The sequence below is a fragment of the Enhydra lutris genome, unplaced genomic scaffold (genome assembly GCF_002288905.1).
Source record: "Enhydra lutris kenyoni isolate GAN:26980312 unplaced genomic scaffold, ASM228890v2 scaffoldscaffold21, whole genome shotgun sequence".
NCBI lineage: Eukaryota > Metazoa > Chordata > Mammalia > Carnivora > Mustelidae > Enhydra > Enhydra lutris.
This window is the reverse complement of record NW_019154105.1, coordinates 9,089,462-9,109,388: the sequence shown is the minus strand read 5'-3', so window position 1 is coordinate 9,109,388 and position 19,927 is coordinate 9,089,462. Positions and strand designations below refer to the sequence as shown.

The following is a 19,927-nucleotide window of genomic DNA, read 5'->3' as shown; positions in this document are numbered from 1 at the left end:
GCTTTGGAATCTTCATTAAATATAGGAAAATCAATTTCAGGTTTCTAGAACAATGATGAATTTGATGTTTTTTTTGGTGTTCTATATTTACCATTATATTACCATATAGTATTGCTGTGCAAAGTAGATGGTGACACTAATATTATTTTCATTTGTTAAATGAAAGAACATTCACAAAGTATAAATGTGCATGACGAAGGCCTGGTTTTGTGAATTAGCAATACAATTACATTCAATGATATGAATAGCATGTTTGATCAAGACTTCCTCAAGGATTTATAGAAAGAAAACCCAGGGTTGGACACTGACTTCAAATAAAGATGCTTACTCATTCTTGGAAGCAAAAAAAATACATATATTAAATATAATTTACAAAAAAAAGGAATTATTTTTTCTATTTACAAGGCTAAAAAGTTAGAATAGTATCCTTTTTGTCTTTTCTAATATAGGCTTTCAGAGTTAAAATAGTTTTTTTCCAACAGGAACAATTCCACAGGCAGACATTCTTTTATTTCTGCTCAACTGTGGCATGAAAGATAAATCAGACTCCATTATGCAGGTCTCCCTTGTGCTACTTAAGAAAACTTCATCTATATCTATCTAATCTATCATCTATCACCTATTATCTCCTATCTGTTTTGTATCTATAGTCTCTTCTGTGTTTGAATTATTTAATTAGCACCCATGCCTGAAAATGACATAAAATAAAATATGATCATGGGACGTACATACCTTTCATCATGTGACTGAATAAAAACAGTGATGCTTCTCTTCAGTATTTGTTAGTCTCTCTGCCTATATGTGCCATATGGCACTTGACTGGTAGTATTGACTGACTCAGTTACTTAATTAAGCGAATCGACTGTTTGAAACTAATTGTTGTTTTGTGGTATCAGAGAAAGTCAATTTTCCTACTGGTTGAAATTTGTGGCTCCTTATCTTTAAAGCAGATACAGCTCTTCATAGGTAGAGATCATAATCTTCGGTGGGGAGAATAAGGGAAGCAGTTGAAAAAACATTTTTTTTGAAATCGTCTTTGCTTTGTTTTCAGACATGATGTTAAATTTATTTTGAAATAAAAAGTAACATTAAAGAAAAACATGTGGCTGTTTTTTTTATTAAAAGGGAGAAAGGAAGGGGAATCAGGATTAGAAAGAATATGATAGCTGGTAAAGATTTAGGAGTCTTATCACCTCTGGAGGTGTAATCAAGTCTCAACCTGTCATACATATGTGTGTGTGTGTGTATATATATATATATTGTTTTCCAGTAGGCTCCATGTCCCGTGTGGAGCTCAACACGGTGCTTGAACTCACAATCCTGAGATCAAAATCTGACCTGAGATCAAGGGTTGGACACTTAACCAATTGAGTCCCCCGGACGTTCCTATCCCATATACATTTTTTGGTAGAGATTGTCATTACTGCCATTGCATCCATTTGTCCCCATATCTCCTTAACTGAAAATTCCATGAGACATACCTCCATTACATCTAAGTGTCTTACCAGAGGACCTGAATCACATGTGGGTCACAGCCGGGATGGGAGTGCAGAACTTCTGAACATCCATTTTCATTGTTACTGTTCTTGTGGCTTTCTCTTAGTTTGCATTTGAGGAAACATCAGCTTTTTTTAGACAGAGCAATTTTAGGAGAATGAAAAAGACATGGAAGCCCTCATGTGTGTATGTGAATTTTTCATTATTTATTGACAAAAGCATACCTGGAGTTAATAATAGATACAGTTCAGAGCTTAGCTCTTTTATTAAGTCTTATTTCCAAGCTAAGTCATTGGTTTGGTTAGAATTTTGCAAATATTAAAAACTAAAATGTCAAATGGTAAATCACAGCTAAAGAACGTGGTAATGAATAATAGGGACAAATCGTTTAAACTCTTATGTAAAATTTGATAAGATGTTTTACATAACTAATGAATTGACAAGGTCGTCTTGTGGAGAAAACAGTTCCAAATGGCAAACATACGCAACAGATTTAGTCAAACAATTTTTTTGGCAAGAATAATATGAATTTTGTAATCAGTCGGGGACCAATGAAATACAAAGATGAGTCTGGTTAATAATCTACAATTATTGGTTAAAGAAGTATATTAGTGAGAATTTCCCTCTGTTCCTCCTACCTTTTCTATCAACCCCACAAGCCTTTGGCACAATGAAGTGGGTAACTTTTATTTCCCTCCTCTTTCTCTTTAGCTCTGCTTATTCCAGGGACCTGACTCGTCGAGAAGCACGTAAGAATTCTATTTTCCTATTGTTCAACTTTTACTGTGTTTTCCTAGTAAGAGAAAATTTTAGAAAACTCTGCGTCTTTAAAGAAGCATTTTCCTTTAGCATACATTTCTAGATGGTGATGATATTTTGTATCTGTGATCCCTCAGGGAGGTTTTTTTTTTTTTAAGATTTTATTGATTTATTTAAGAGGGACAGAGGGATTGAGAGTGAGAGAGAGAGAGAGAGAGCACCAGCGAGGGGACAGGCAGAGGGAGAGGGAGAAACAGACTCCCCACTGAGCAGCCTGGGACCATCATGACCTGAGCAGGTGGCAGAGACTTAACTGACTGAGTCATCCAGGTGCCCAGGAAGTTATCTTATTTATATATTTCTAACATCCTAGGTAAAAAAAAAAATGGTGAAAATTGTTTAGTAGCTGTAACTTCCTTCTGCACATGAAGGAACTTAGGCAGAGTGACAAACTTCGCAGGATATAGTTGATGTTAGAATTCATAGCTCCAATTCCCAAAGGATGCACCTGGTTTATAAAAAAACAAAAACCTGTGTTGCTAATCTTATAAACAGAACTTGTATTTATATTTTTTCATTTTAGACTGTCCTTTCAGAAGCTGTTAATAGACAATGCAAGAACATTAGATCTTATCCAAGTTTGAATATAAAGCTATAAGTATTTAACAGTTTGAACGATTTTTCAAATAGTATCATCGGTGATTGAATAACTCATCTGTTTTAATGCAGAAGAAGTAGTTCACCACCAACCCAAGATTTTCTGTAGGGATCCGAGGCCGGTACTTTGGAGCAAATGAATACCTAAGTCACAAGGAGAGACACACAAAAAGTAATATCATAACTAAGTTGTTTTCTTCAGAATGTAAGTAAGTCTGTTTTGTTTTTTCTTTTTTCCTCTCCAGAACAGAGTGAGATTGCTCATCGGTACAATGATTTGGGAGAAGAACATTTCAAAGGCCTGTAAGTTAAAAAAAAATACTCAATAGTCAAATTTAATGTCCCTAATAGTGTTGGTTATTACTCTGAAGTTCTTATATTCCTCTGTCATCAGAGTCCGTCTTCCAGAACCATCCTATCCAATAGAATTTTCTGCATTGATGGAAATATTCTACATCAGTGCTGTTCAATATGGCAGCCACTGGCCACACGTGGCTATTGAACACTTTAAATGTGGCAAGTGCAACTGAGGGTCAGAAATTAAAGTTGCATTTAATTTTGATTTATTTAAATCTATGCAGCCACATGTGGCTACTGGCCACTGTACTGGACAGTGTGGCTCCGGAACTCTTCCATAACCTGCATGGTGAGAAATAATTTAATATATGTTTCCTTTTGCGGCTCACTTACTAAATTCCTTTACCTACCAAATAGGTATGTGGTTTCTTGAGAACATTTTAATATTTTTAGATCTAGTACAAAATGAGAAAACAGTTTACTTTTTAAAGGCCAATCTCATGGTACAGCCTGATTAAGTGAGAGGTGTGTGTGGCTTTGGTTTTTTGGTTTTAAATAGTCAAAGGACCTATGTAATGTCCCTAGTCTTAATAATTAGATTTATTTAAAATACATTTCACTTGCCTGCTCTATGTTTGTACATCTCCTGACAGGCACACACATGTATTTAAACATGGTGTAAATACATGTCTGCTTTGCTCAGGAAGCCACATATGCCTGGTTAGGCTTCAGATAACAGTTGATGTGAATAGACTTTCTGGCTAATAGTGAGATGTATAAAATATAGAACATATACAGACACAGTGTGTTGTCCAGCAAGATATATAAAATATATATATATCTATATATTATATAGATATATATAATATAAAGCAAGATACTTTATATTAACACTTCACCATGTTAGATTTTTCTTTTTTTTTTGAAAGATTTTATTTGTTTATTTATTTGAGAGAGCGAGCGAGAGAGCAAGCGAGCACACACCAGAACAAGCAGGGAGAGGGGTAAAGGGAGAAGGAGAAGCAGGCTTCCCGCTGCGGAGAGAACCCCACACTGGGCTCCATCTTAGGACCTTGGGATCACGACCTGAGCTGAAGGCTGACGCTTAACTGACTGAGCCCCCCATGTGCCCCATGCTACATTTTTATATTTGTCCTTTGTTTCAGGGTGCTGGTTGCCTTTTCTCAGTATCTCCAGCAGTGCCCATTTGAAGACCATGTGAAATTAGCAACGGAAGTGACTGAGTTTGCAAAAGGTTGTGCTGCTGACCAGACAGCGGCCGACTGCGGCAAATCCCTTGTAAGTACATTTTGATTTTGAGTATTATTTCTTCTTCTTATAAGTAATCCTGATCATTTCAAAGGAAAAACAATGCCACTTTTGTTTCCTCAATTATTAATTTGTAAGCAACTCTCAGAAGTGGGGATAGCCTTTGTTTCTTCTATGGCAGAGATGTTCCAGCTATACTCACAGTTTTAAAAACATCTCTTTATGAAGACCACGCACAACAGTTACAGTGTATTTAAATGGACATTTGTGATTTGTAAAAGTCTCTTTTTAAAATCCCAGGTTTGATTTCTTTTCATTGAGGCTAACAGTGAGAGCGTGGCTTTTATCTTCCGGAGACACTCATCTGATTTTTGTGTTGATTTTGTTTCCTAGGTAAAATAATAGTACAGTGATATAGTCCTCATTTTAGGGATAGTTATATTTTTACACAGAATAAAAAAATAGGCATTTATTCATTTTGAAGGACTTTGAACTTTTGGTATTTCCATGTAGGTGTTGAATTCAGGGAGAGGTTTACGTTTCTCTCACCACTCAACGTGTGTATACCTGTCCAGGGCAAGGCCAGTGTTTATCACTGAAATCTCTCCCCCTCTTTTTTTTTTTTTAAGATTTTATTTATTTATTTGATAGACAGAGACCACAAGTAGTCAGAGAGGCGGCAGGGAGAGAGGAGGAAGCAGGCTCCCTGTTGCGCAGAGGGCCCGATGTGGGGCTCAATCCCAGGACCCTGGGATCATGACCTGAGCTGAAGGCAGAGGCTTTAACCCACTGAGCCACCCAGGTGCCCCATCTCTCCCTCTCTTATTTCTTTCTCTCTATTTATCTTTCTCTCCAGTTAGAATCAGTACTTTAACTCAATACTTTTAACACAAAGTTATGGCTATAAATATGAATTTTTAAAAATGCATTTTTCAGAAAATTAATGAATTCTGTCTTCAGCAATATATTTTCCCTGAAGAGCCAATTACTTTCATAATAAAAAATTAATAGGGACAAAAAGAATACATTTAATGGAATGTGTTTTGAGGCAAATGTTTCTAGAATAAAAAAGATCTACATTTTACATAATAATATACAGTAAATTGTGTTACTCCTCAGTTTTTGAATAGTATCTACTTAAAAGTTGGACCTTTCAGAAAGGAGCAGATCAAATGAGAAACTATCTGAATACTTTCTTCCCTACTGTGAATTCACTTGTTACTTAGAGGATTATTTTCCCTTGATTTTTTTTTTTTTTATCAGCTCTCCTAACCTGTAGCAATATGTAGAAATAAGCACCATGTTCATTCTTTTGTGTTGCCCTTCTGCCCTACCCACCCTAAGTAGTCAGGTGATGGTCAATTCTTACAAAAGTCCCATACATGGTCAAATCAAGGGGAACTCTCTAACCCTGAGAAAAAAGTATATGTGTACATGATTTCCTAACCAAGGTTTACCCATACTTTCAATTTTTTTATACTGTTCTTTGGGTACAAAGAAAATAAAATATCTCCCAGTGACCTGAAGCCTGCTCTCTTCCACCTAGCACACTCTCTTTGGAGACAAACTGTGTACAGTTGCTTCTCTTCGGGAAAAGTATGGCGAGCTGGCTGACTGCTGTGAGAAACAGGAGCCTGAGAGAAATGAGTGCTTCCTGACCCACAAAGATGATAACCCGGGCTTCCCTCCGCTGGTGACCCCAGACCCTGAGGTCATGTGCACTGCCTTTCAGGAAAATGAACAGAAGTTTCTGGGAAAGTAAGTCATCTGATTTTTATGTTTCAAAATGAAAAATTATGAAACAAGTTCGAGACTTATAGCTGTTACTATAGTAAAAAATATTCTTTTTTTTAAAAATATTTTATTTATTTGTTTGACAGACAGAGATCACAAGTAGGCAGAGAGGCAGGCAGAGAGAGGAGGAAGCAGGGTCCCCGCTGAGCAGAGAGCCTGATGCGGGGCTCGATCCCAGGATCCTGGAATCATGACCTGAGCCGAAGGCAGAGGCTTTAACCCACTGAGCCACCCAGGCGCCCCGTAAAAAATATTCTTGACATTAATGCTTCGAAGCTTTTATTCTAATGACAATTTTCAAAGCAGTAAGATCTGATACTACAAAATTATCCAGGATGAAAAAAATGGGATCAAAGAGCTTTTAGAGTTCATTGAAATAGGACGTGATATGTAAAAAACAAAAAACAAAACAAAACAAAAAATGGAGAGATTGGCCTGTGGTAAAATATTATGAAGATATATATTTAGTTATTCTCAGAATTGATTTCATTTTGGTCAAAAACATTGCATCACCAAAGTTTAACTATTTTACACCGATGTGTGTGTATATATGTGTACATATATATAAAACATATATATGTCTGTACATAATTTATATATAGAAGTTCAACCTTTCACTGACTTTCAGAATGACAAAGGCAAGGTCTTCATGTACATATTGAGATTAACTGGTAAATTAGATGAGAATGTTGATTACAGTTGTCCCCATACCACTGTTTGCTATAGAAACATGACTGCCCGTTTTTCTTTTTGAAAATGTAGATACCTGTATGAAGTTGCCAGAAGACATCCTTACTTTTATGCCCCAGAACTCCTTTACTATGCTCAACAATATAAAGGAGTTTTTGCAGAATGTTGCCAAGCTGCTGATAAGGCCGCCTGCCTGGAACCCAAGGTATTGTCCAGAGGAATGGGAGGACCAATTCATATCAAACGTCAGACTTTGAGCATCTCGTGGCTAGATTTAGGGAATTTGTGTCTCTGAGACAAACTCCTTTACATGGTCAAAAAAGCATTCCTCCCTATTCTAGGGAGTTTAGTGATGTTGTGAGAGTTGGTGGAGGAGATATTGAGATAAATTATATGCAAAACTGAGAACTCAACAAAGCTATATTTTCTGGGATATTAGTGGACTCTGTCTTCCACATTTCCTGTCAGCGCCCTTTTCCTTGGTGATGTCTCTATTCTGGTTCTTAACCACCTAGAGTTTTCCACTAGGACCAGACTGATTTTGCTCTCCCTGCATAGCAAAATAATTATTTGCTAATAGTGGGTGCTTGGGAATTTAGGTGTAAATTATCTCTTTACATTTTAATTCGGCACAGTCTTATCTGAACTTATGAAGAAGTGCTTTGCATAGAACTTTCCTTTTCTAATTTTTCCCAAATCATTTCTTTTTGCAGATTGAGGCTTTGAGGGAAAAAGTACTGGTTTCATCTGCCAAAGAAAGATTCAAGTGTGCCAGCCTCCAGAAATTCGGAGATAGAGCCTTCAAAGCATGGTATTTTAAACTTAGTTTGAATCTTTATAATGATGTAAGTGGTTATGGTTCAGTTGACAAAAATGTACACTTATATGGCATTTTATGGAGGTACTTTCACATACATCTTCCTGGTTGTTTAAAATGTAGAAATTTGACAGTGGTGAAAATCAGAGCATCAGTGACAATTCCTCATTATTTTTTATCACATTTTTCTAGGTAGTCACAGAATTTAGGAGGTATCTTTTTTTGTCCTTCTAGGACAATATTTAAATTCCACTTATTTAGAAAGACTAGGGACCTTATTCTAATGATCCACTCTTTCTATAGAGCAGTTGTCAGGGTCTTCTACTTAATTTTATTCCCCCAAACAACACCAGTTATCTGGAAATGTTTTTCCTTTTATGTTCTGTTAATTAATTTAGCCATCAGGGTTAGTACTCATTTTCTCATAGCTCTAGCTCTGTTGTTAATCCCTTGGTTTTGTCTGGGTCTCTGTTTTTATATTCCTTCACTGGTTCTAGGAGCGTCCTTCAATTTCTAAGCCAAGAGAAATCCCCTTCCCCATCCCTCACTTGCTAGTCAACAATGAATCAACAGCAACAAGAGATAACATGAAAATAGCAGACATTCTACAAGCTCTCTAGAAACCATCGTTTGAGCAATCTTTGCCGGCCATCCCTACCCCCATGCCACCAAGATCAACTAACTAAGTCAGTAAACAAAAACCCCCAACATGAAACGAAATGCAGTTGAACAGGCTGTGATTGGTTTGGGGGAAGAAGGAACTTCCATCCGATGGAGGAAATGTTGACATGATTTGGGAAATCATGTGGATATTAGCTTTTTCCCTGTTGGCGGGAAGCTTAGATTCCTCACTGGATCAGTGTCTTGGTTCCAGTTTATAAAATGGTTTCATATGGATTGACTGATTTAGTCCTCGCCTCAGTCTTTCAGTGTAGCATGCTGTCATGACCGTGGAGAGGCTGAGGTTCAGAGAGGCTACGTAACTTGCCTAGTGTCCCACTGCTAATGAGTGACACAACCACATCTAGAAGTCAGGTCTGGGCTTCAAACCGGATGGCTCTCCACATGTTGCTCCTTCTAGAATCTCTCTTTGATTTCCGCTTTCATGAATTGCTGGACTTCTATCCACCACACACACCCTTACAATAGCTAATTATGACCTAAGGAAATATTTCGCTCTCAGATAACCATGTGGTTCAGAACTAGCATTAAAATAAGAACAAATGGATTTTACAAATTATATCTATATGTTATTTTATCCTGAATTTTCTTGTTTTGAGTAGTATTTTCCTCATGCTTTGACATAAACTATTGCATGGAATTTTCTTTTTAGGTCAGTAGCTCGCCTGAGCCAGAAATTCCCCAAAGCTGAGTTTGCAGAGGTTTCCAAATTGGTGACAGATCTTACCAAAGTCCACAAGGAATGCTGCCACGGTGACCTTCTTGAATGTGCAGATGACAGGGTAAAGAATCCACAGTATGCTCTGTTAGTAACTTACACACTTCAGCGGGTAGGATGAATTTGCTTAGTATTATCCTTGAAGCCGACAGTGGGTTGAGATTGTTTTCTGTATCTAATCTGCTCAATTCTTTCCCTGCCGTGTGGTACCTTTTTTTTTTTTTCAACCTGGCTATCCCACTCCCTAAACGATCTGACAAACACATTCACTAATTTGTAACCCTTTCAGTCATATTGTGAGGACACAAGTTTACACTGACAGCACCTACTAAGGGAGATTTCTTTTTTTTAAAGATTTTATTTTATTATTTATTTGTCAGAGAGAGAGAGAGGGAGAGAGAGCGAGCACAGGCAGACAGAGAGGCAGGCAGAGGCAGAGGGAGAAGCAGGCTCCCTGCTGAGCAAGGAGCCCGATGTGGGACTCGATCCCAGGACGCTGGGATCATGACCTGAGCCGAAGGCAGCTGCCCAACCAACTGAGCCACCCAGGCGTCCCCTAAGGGAGATTTCTAAGCAGACATTTTTGGGAGGTGGGTGGAGTTGGAGAAGAGCTACTACCTAAAGAGAACTTTGGAAATTATGTAGTTTCCCTCCTTTTTATTCTCTTTCAGTTAACCATCTGTGTTAACTATACACATATTTAGCATGATATCACTTTTTTCCAAACTTAAAAATATGACCAAATACCAGAATCTTAATCTCTCAGAATACTTTCTGGAAAATTTAAGACAAAAATGTTACATGCGTAAGTAGGGCCTATGACTATGGGCCTTTGACTAATTTTTCAAAGATCTCTCACATTTTATTTAGTTATTTGGTTTCAAAATGTGTGAGGGGACTATTTGGAAAAATAGTACCGAGTTTTAATTTAGAACCTTAAATGACTTGACAGTCAAAATATAAAACTAATAATAACAGAGATGGCTCCCTGTTACTGACCAGTCTTTTGTAATTAATTGACAATATTTTAGTAGTTCTGAGTCCCTAGTCTTAGGAACATGAACTGAAAGTATTTATAGAAGTCATGTTGGTATATGTATGGTCTTAGAACACAGTAAACATGTTTTGCCAACATAATAAGTATCTGGGGAGAAAGTGCAGTGATGTCCATTTACATTGAAAAATTTTTATCGACTTGCTTATAGGCGGATCTGGCCAAGTACATGTGTGAAAATCAGGATTCAATCTCCACTAAACTGAAGGAATGCTGCGATAAGCCTGTGTTGGAAAAATCCCAGTGCCTTACAGAGGTGGAAAGAGATGAGTTGCCTGGTGACCTGTCCCCATTAGCTGCTGATTTTGTTGAAGATAAGGAAGTTTGCAAAAACTATCAGGAGGCAAAAGATGTGTTCCTGGGCACGTAAGTGGATAAGGAATAATCCTTCCATGCTTTTTGGATGGTCTCGGGATTTGGAAAGATAAACTAGGCTTTTCTTTGACATTGCTACAATTTCCATGTTGTCTACAATGCTTCTTTATCCTTCCCTCTCCTAGCTTTTAAGTTTTGAGGGAAAATTGATTAGTTTAAAAAATTATTATAGATTAATACATGCTTATGGCAAAAACTCAGTCAGAAGAGAAGAGAATAGAGCAGTTTCTATCTTTATTCTGACCCCATTCATTTTCTGGGATATTTCTGGGAATACTCTAGAAACATTTTTGTATACATTAATTATGAACATATTATTTATTTATTTATTCATTCAAAGAGTATTTCTTGAACTTACTATAACAGATATGTGTGAATATATGTGGTGCATCTTTACATCACTGTATTTCTGTATCTATCTATCTATCTACCTGCCATTTATCTATCTATATAAGGAAGTATAAGAGGAATTATGCGGTCTGCTACCACGTGTTTTATATTTGGTTGAACAGACCAGGAGTACAGTAGCATGGCAGGGCAGCATGAAATTAAGTGACAAAATAAACGATTATATGTAATCAGTAAGTGTGGTGGTAAACTTTGCATTCTTATTGTTGGATTATAATAGTGTAATGTTGCAATGTATTTCACAAAATCGTGTACCCTTCAAGATTTCACTCCTATAAAGAGGAAAAAGAAATTCAAGAATACATCTCTATTTATTTATCAGAACCCTTTTGAGGTATAGTCCAAGTTATAAAAAATATACATAATAATATCAGGTGTCACTCATCAAACATTTAATTTGTGCCATACAGCGTGTACTTTACAAAGATCATGTCATGTATTTCCCGCAAACCATCTTATGAGATAGGTACTGTTATTATCCACGTGCTACAGAGAAGGCAACTAAGACTGTGATGGTTTCAATAAGTTGCTTAAGGTGATATGGCAAACTAAGTGTCACAGGCAGGATTTGAACGCAGGTAGCTTTAATTCTGAACTGCAACCCCTTAGCCACTAAGCGTCCCGGCATGGGGTCTAGTCAATTTCAGACCTTTGGGATAGGAGTCACTCTTGAGGTGAGTTATGTGATCTTTCTTGCTCATTTGCCCAATGAAATCTATTTTATTTTCATCTGAACTAGGTTTTTGTATGAATATTCAAGAAGGCATCCTGAGTACTCTGTCTCTTTGCTGTTGAGACTTGCCAAGGAATATGAAGCCACTCTGGAGAAGTGTTGTGCCACCGATGATCCTCCTAGCTGCTATGGCAAAGTGGTACGTTCCTTAGTGGGAAACAGTGTAGCGCTCCTGCTCATGATCCTTAATAATGAGAAAGAGAAGTAATCCAAGCATGTGAATTGCTACATAGTGCAATTTAGATCTTTTCTTGACATAGTTTCAATCCTGTGATTTTAAACCTTACAGGAAAAATAGCTCTAAATAGAATGGTTAGTAAGACCTAGAAGAGCCAAGAAAGGAAAGATCTGAAGGGAGCAATCTCTAATTTCACAAATCTTGACCATTCTTTTTCTTTTATTTATGCTCCTGAGGACAAAATAAGATAAATTGAATTGTAAGTTAAGAGACTTAGCTTAGATATAAAGTTAACCAGATCCCAAGATTTATCAAATATCAAGAATTAGCATCTTAAGGACGATTATGAAATCTATTCATTTAGAATATTTTCCGGTCCTGGGGGAAAAGTGTAGAAATTGCTTTACAAGATATGAAGTAAGGAAGGGAAACCTTGAGGATTTTGGCCATATTTAGCTATGCTTTAAGAGGATTTTAACATGTTTAAGCTATTTAACACTCCCGGCATATATAGCAGTTTCCAAACTTTAGAATCACAGGAAAGTTATTCTTTCCTCTATCCAGAACTTACTATACGCCGGGCACCATACTGGAGCCTATGACCAAGGTAAAATCTCTTATCTCAGGGAACTCAGTATCCAACTGGAGAGCTGGTTTAATTATAATGATATAGCCATAGTTATCATTTACTAAGCTTTTATTACCTACCAGGCACTGTTTTAGTTTCATTAACTCAAATGGTTTGTAGAACAATTCTAAAGGTGAATACCATCTTTATCCCCATTTTCTTTCTTATTTTTCCTTTTCTCCTTTCTTTTTTGTTAATTCTCATTTTAACAGTGAGGGTTCTGAAGCTTAGAAATATGGGAGGTGTAATTACACGATTAGAAAATGAGTCGGATGGCCCGGCTCGAACACCAGCAGTCACAATCCAGAGCCTGAGTAGTCTTAATCTCTTATACTATACACCCTTGCCAAATAAACAGTTTGGACATATTGTGATAGATTTGACATCAAAGATCTAATTACATGGCTTTGGGCAGAAGGAGGAGGGATCTCATTCTGCTTGGAGTCGTGAAAAAGAACCTGTGTGGTGCTCAGGTGGAATTCTGTCAACACAATTCTTTTCTCTTTCAGCTTGATGAATTTAAACCTCTTGTGGAAGAGCCTCAGAATTTAGTCAAAGTAAACTGTGAACTTTTTGAAAAAGTTGGAGAGTATGGCTTCCAAAATGCGTAAGTATTTTTGTTTATCAGTTGATTTTTTTTCTTGATCAAGTTGTAATTATTTAAGACTTAATATATATACCACCTATCATGGAAATTTTAATCATAAAAATACATTATATACTTCTAATCTCTCTCGATCAAGAAAGACTAGAGAGGGAGAGTAAAATGATTAATGGGAAGGAGAGGCCTGTATTTGACTGCAGTTTAAAACACTGGCCTCTTGAGATTGAAAAGGAAAATAGCAAATCATGGAATGTAGGAAACGAGGATGCCCCTTGAAGGTTAAGGAATAGCTAATGGGCAAACAAAATGTAGCAATGCTTTACAAAGGAGGAAGTGGTAGGCTTTAAATAATAGTAGCTCAAGAAGTAATATATAAGCTGATGGACTAATGTCCTGATCCACATAGAGCCTTATCTGTGGAGGTAAAGATAAGAGACACATTGATTCAATCGATATTTACTGTTTGGTTTACATATGTTAGCACTCTTCTGACTATGGGTGCTAGGTATAACAACAGTGAACCAGATATCATCTCTTCCCTTGAGCAGATTGTAGCCATACGTGACTTTCAGTGGTGATTGGAATTCTTAGTAAGTGATTATTATGTGCTGGGTCCCATGCCAGGTTGATTGCATACTTTATTTTAATACTTGCACCATCCTTATGAGTCAGATATAACTTTTCCCGTTTTATAGATGAGAAAACTTATACCTACCTTTCAAATTTAGCAGGGTGCTGATATATATCAAGACCCCAGTAGGTTTTATGGAAAGAAAGAAGCAATAAATAAATATATTAATATCACTGAATTATAATAAGTTACTTTCCTAGAATGATACAGCACAGGTGGAAACAAAGATAAGCTTAACTAGTTACTCAGGACAAGGTCTTCCCCTATACTATTCAACCAACCTGGAGACAAAGGTGATTTCATGGATGGGTAATTATTTTAGTTAATTTTGGCTAAGTGTTCTCTGCTTGACCTGCTATGTTAGAGAAAACATGAAAACATGTTAGCAATTTTGTTTCAGGCTCTTAGTTCGTTACACCAAGAAACTCCCCCAAGTGTCAACTCCAACTATTGTGGAGGTCTCAAGAAAACTAGGAAAAGTGGGCACCAGGTGTTGTACCAAACCCGAAACAGAAAGAATGTCCTGTGCTGAAGATTATGTAAGTCTTTCAAGTATAATAAGTTAATAATGATGAATTTTTGCCTTTAGATATGAACGAAGCTAACTTTCAGAAACAGGGGTGAACTAACATGTGTGCGCATACACGTGCATGTGTGTGTATTTGGTAGTGGCACCCAGGACTTGGTCACCCCTTATTGTCCTGAATGAAGATTTGTACAAGATCCCTAAAATGATAAATTGACCAAAATTCCATGAGTTTTCAATGTTTCATCCTGGAACTTAAAAAACTTTCATATTTTTTGGGGTCTCTTAAAAATGTGTGTCTGTATAAGACTGTTTCCTTCCCACTCCTGTACATATCTGAGGACTCACATGAAATTATTTAAATCAATTATTTTCTCAAGTGAATTATTAAAATGTAGACATAAAGAGAACATTCTTTAAAAAGTCCCTCATTATCTGTAGTTCTAAAGTGAAACAAAATCACTTCCTCCAATCAACCTTGGATTCAATGTTGCTAGGTAAAATATAATATGTCTTTGGTCTATTGGAAAGTAAAGGGAAAACTATTACTATTTTTCTTTTGAATGTCTGCTCTCCTGCACTGTCCTTTAGCTGTCCATGGTCCTGAACCGATTGTGCGTGTTGCACGAGAAGACCCCAGTGAGCGAGAGAGTCACCAAATGCTGCACGGAGTCCTTGGTGAACAGACGACCATGCTTTTCTGCTCTGGCAGTCGATGAGACATATGTTCCCAAAGACTTTAATGCTGAAACATTCACCTTCCATGCAGATTTATGCACACTTCCCGAGGCTGAGAAACAAGTGAAGAAACAATCGTGAGTAGTATTTCATTACTGTAAGCATTTAGAGTCTTGAGAGTGAGAATTGTACATTGAAATGTGTAACTTTTTCTGAAGTAGTGATTATATTTTTTGGAAAATAGTATTTAAGTATTGATCTTAGTAAGCTGATAAAAATGTCAAGAATAAAATGGATAGCTTTTTGTTTTCTTAGCAATAAACCTCTATATTGGAATCTTCCCTACAAATCATTCAGAATAGTCTTGTGGATAAAAGCTAGAGTGGAATAAGGTCTTAAGAAAAGTTCAGTAGAAAAAGATGAACAATTAACTGATGGATTTGTGCAAATGTCAAATTAGTTAGTAGAAATCATAGAGGAATATATTTCTAGGCATGAATGATTATTTTAAGTTTGCTCTATGGCAACCCACAGACAAGGCAAATCCTCAACATATAACTTTTGAGAATGCAAGTTGGATGAAAAACATCTAGAAAAATGAGTTTGAAAGCTGTACACCCTATTGCTGTCAATAGGGGTTAGAAGTGCATGAAATTTAGCACCATATGTTATCATCTTGGGTGTTCTAATCATAGCCATAGACTTATGAGTAATATTGCAAAACCCTTCTCTCTCTAGCACTATTTTATCTCTGTGGATGTCAAGGAACTAGGACCACCAGCTCACATAAGTTTGGATGATTTTATTACCTATGGCCTTCCCAGTATTAACTAAATGGGGTAAATTTCATGGACCAAATATAAAGACTTTCGGATTAGAAACTTTTAAATGGAGTCTAACAAGATAATTAAGCTTTTTTAAAAAAATCTTAATTTAATTATATTTTTTCAGTGTTCCAAGATTCATTGTTTATGCACCACACCCAGTGCTCCACACAGTACGTGCCCTCCTTAGTACCCACCAGCAGGCTCACCCATCCTCTCAACCTTCTCCCTTCCAAAACCCTCAGTTTGTTTCTCAGAGTCCACAGTCTCTAATGGTTTGTCTGCCCCTCCGATTTCTTTTAAGAATCAGTTTTAGCTCTTAAATCACTAGAAAATTCAATTCACTATGGTATAAATTTTTTTCTTTTTAATATAGTATAACATCTAAAATCTGAATAATGTATAAATGCAATGACATATCCTTCCTAGAGACTTACTGACAAGAGATCTATTGACTTATTGAGATTTATTGATATTACATATGTCAAACAATTTACATTGATTATCTCATTTGATCCTTCCACCAACCCTATGAAGATGGCTTTTATTCTCCTCATTAAGCAAATGAGAATATTAAATCTTATAGTGGTAAGCCTGGGCCTCAAGCTCAGAGTTGCCTGGCTCTAAGACTTATAAACTTAAACAATAATACAACTGTCTTTCCCATCTCCATTTTTCTCTTTCCCTTTTTAAAAAAATCGATGCATATTTGACACACAATGTTACATTATTTTCAGGTGTACAACATAGCAACTTGACAAGCCTGTACATTATGCTGTGCTCCCCATAAGTGTAGATACCGTCTGCCACCATACAGTGTTACTACAGTACCATTGTCTCTATTCCCTACCTGTGCCTTTTAATCCTGCGATTTACTCATTCCATGTCTTTCTTTACGTAAGTCAACTCTTTCCCTGATTTTTATTGCTGTTGTTTTGTTTTCATTCAAATATAGTGCACTTGTTGAGCTGTTGAAACACAAACCCAAGGCAACTGATGAACAACTGAAAACTGTTATGGGGGATTTTGGAGCCTTTGTGGACAAGTGCTGTGCAGCTGAAAACAAAGAAGGCTGCTTCGCTGAGGAGGTGCTGGAGTCTCTTGGGGGCAATATGGCTAATTTCCTTTCTTGTTGCATTTGATCTGGCCACAACTTAGGGGTTTATATATCCGAACGACACAGTACATTCAGGACCAGAATCTTATTCCAGTTATGCAGAGAATTACACAATTATCTGACAAAATTACTTAAACGTCTCTCATTTTTTATCTCCTGTTGCACTGGAGCATATCAGTAGATGTTCCAGTATTTGTTCTTTTTCTAAGGTTGTGATGTTCATGAATATAGATAGAAATATTTGTAAGGCTCCAGTCTTTGAAACAAAATACTAATGTATTGAAACATGTTCTTGAAAAGTGCTGGTTTGTGATTGGGTTTAATCTGAGTTTGATGTTATAGCTTAATGGAGGAAATTTATTTCAGTGTCTGAATCATTTAATATTTCCCCTCTGACTTGAAGGTGATGTTTTTATTCCTTTGGGAACAATGGATGTCAGTAAGCTTCCTTGTAGAAATTCTGGTACTAAACTAGAATTAAAGAATGGGATTCATGTAAAATTAGTTTGTAATCACAAGTGGCTGTATAAATGTTAACTTTTTATCATAATAGTGATGCTTACACTTTCCCCAAATCTGTCATTTCTCTGTATTCAGGGTCCAAAACTTGTTGATGCCGCTCAAGCTGCCTTAGCCTAAAAGAACATCATCACAAACATCTCAGGTAACTATACTTTGAATTTTTATTTTAAAAAAGTAATTATATAAAAAAGGTAATTATAATAGTTGCTATTAAAATGGCAAATATTGACAACCATTTGCCAAGAGCCCCATAGACCAGTACCAGTCATGTCTAAGACCTTTATATATACTAACTTATTTAATTCTCAGAATAGTTGCTTAAATTGAGTGTCATTATTTTTCCCATTTTTCAGATGAGAAAATGAAGGCCCAGATAGACCTGGGTTCCATAATTTACAAGGACAACCCAGCTTGAGAGGTGGAGCCACAGTTCAAAATTCAAACCAAAGCTTGAGAGTTAGCCAGTGTCCCATTTTGACCTAATAGGACACAGTAGACAGAACCATTCAACTGAGCAGTGGTTTGCAGTGGGCATTTTAGGTATCAGCCTGGACCATATGAAAGTGCATTTTTAAGGTAAAAAACAGTTGAATGGTTCAATCTAACAGCCCAGTAGAAGACTAATTTCATTGAAGAGTATGACAGACCTACCTTATGTGAACTTGCACTTTATAGTGAGTAACTTGCTACTAAGGCCCACTTTAAAATTTAAATGTTTGAACATAAACATATTTCACCCATTTTGGTTGTCATATTTTGGGGGAAATTAAAAAAGAGAGTATCAATTCTCTTTTTTAAAGCAGATTGTCCAACTATTTTCTAGCATGAATTATTTTCATATTTTCCAAACTGACATGAGGTCTGTCCCCACTGTGAGGTTTTCACTTGCTCTTTGCCCACCTGGAAATACCTACAGATCATGCATTCAAGTGAGGAAGCAACTTTATATGTCCTGTGAGTTTGATCTTTTCAAGATGTGATTTTGTTTTCATCCTAAATGGCAAGAGTTTCTTCTGAAAGGTCTAACTTTGAGAAAACACTTGTTTTGATGGTAATTAATTTAGGTAAGAAGTAGGTGTTAATCAAGTGACTCTGAGAAGTGATGATGAAAAGCTTGGGACTTTGAAGCCTGAGGAGATGATGACACCAGTGATGAAGGGAGGACTTTACAATATTATTGGTGTGTCCTCTCCCCTAGCCCAAGAGAAGAATTCAGAGTCCAGGACAGGCTGAATGATTTTCTTTAGTGGAAATTGCAGGAAGACAATCCAAGCAATTCAACATTCATTTGAATAGATTTCAAAAACTCATACTGTTTGCAAACAGTACTCATATTTGTCTTTTTGTCTTTCAGTCTGCCCTGAGAATAAGAGAAAGAAAGAGAAATGAAGACCTAGAGCTTACTCATCTGTTTTTCTTTTCTGTTGGTGTAAAACCAACCCTTTGACTAAAGAACACAAATTTCTTTAAACATTTTTGCCCCTCTTCTCTGTGCTGTAATTAATAAAAAAATGAAAAGAATCTGATGTTGTTGTCTAGGACTGTTATTTTTCACAGATGTATTGCCATCCTGGAAATTTTGTAGGTTCTGTGAATATCCCACTGTTCTTTCTTTTCCCACTTCCGTCTAGTTCTTTAGGGGCTGATTAAAAAACATTAATAATCTTCTGAGTTATGGATCATAAGCATTCAAAGGAATATTTTAACATTATGATAATTCTGAATAAAAGGATGTAAACTGGTATAGGCTTTTTTTTTTTTTTTTTTACTACTAAGACTAAGAAATGTGAGGGACAAAGAGGATAGAGATGATTATAAGGATGGTTAATTGAACTAGGGAGAAAAACTGAGCCTCAAAAAAAAGTGAATCAGTCTAGGATGACAATACTTGAACAGTTTAAGAAGCTTAAGCAGTTTGGAGAAGCATTGTTGGGGGGATCAGGAGATCTAGACAAAGGTACAATAAAGAGTGAGCAAGATATCTAGGATTGAGGGAGTGCAAGAGTTGGAAGATAAAATGTTCCTGTAAGAGCTGAGATGTTACACCCAAAACTGAGCCTTTTGTCCCTGTCCCCAGAGGTAAACACTGATATCAGACAATTATCTATGAATTTACATACCTAAAGTTATTTATAGCCTCATTAAGTCATGTACTTCAGAAATTTTTATAGCGCTGGTTTCATATGTACTTGCCATCCACAACCTGCTTATTTTTCCCTAATAATGATGTTTATAGTTTCATCTTAAGTAAGAAAAAAAAAAGTCTCCTTCCATTTCTGGAATATTGTATCCCACAGCCCTCCAGCTCCTAACCCTACCCATTCTACCCACTACCTACTTTGGCCTCACCACTGACAATATCAAATACTTTTCCACATTGGATGCAATCATCACAAAGTGGGGAGAGAGGCCAGAAGGGGAGAAGTGGAGATGGTAGGCACTGGCATGTCTAAGACTCTGGAGACAGATC

At 36.6% G+C, this 19,927-nt stretch overlaps 1 protein-coding gene across 1 annotated transcript; it reads left to right on the top strand.

Moving 5' to 3' along the window:
* Positions 1-2,047: 2,047 nt before the first annotated feature.
* Positions 2,048-18,981, top strand: LOC111148905 (albumin). The gene is made up of 15 exons (XM_022505688.1): positions 2,048-2,246; positions 3,159-3,216; positions 4,377-4,509; positions 6,026-6,237; positions 7,036-7,168; positions 7,677-7,774; positions 9,114-9,243; positions 10,385-10,599; positions 11,756-11,888; positions 13,065-13,162; positions 14,191-14,329; positions 14,908-15,131; positions 16,774-16,906; positions 17,533-17,599; positions 18,812-18,981. Exons 1-14 carry the CDS (start codon positions 2,168-2,170, stop codon positions 17,572-17,574), a joined length of 1,827 nt encoding a protein of 608 aa, XP_022361396.1. The 5' UTR covers positions 2,048-2,167; the 3' UTR covers positions 17,575-17,599; positions 18,812-18,981.
* The last annotated feature ends 946 nt before the right edge of the window (positions 18,982-19,927 follow it).

Excerpts from the sequence above, each read along its gene's own strand:
- LOC111148905 (XM_022505688.1), top strand. The coding sequence starts at position 2,168 with ATGAAGTGGGTAACTTTTATTTCCCTCCTCTTTCTCTTTAGCTCTGCT. Across the intron at positions 9,244-10,384 it reads TTGAATGTGCAGATGACAGG|GCGGATCTGGCCAAGTACAT; the intron begins GTAAAGAATCCA and ends ACTTGCTTATAG. Across the intron at positions 13,163-14,190 it reads GAGTATGGCTTCCAAAATGC|GCTCTTAGTTCGTTACACCA; the intron begins GTAAGTATTTTT and ends ATTTTGTTTCAG.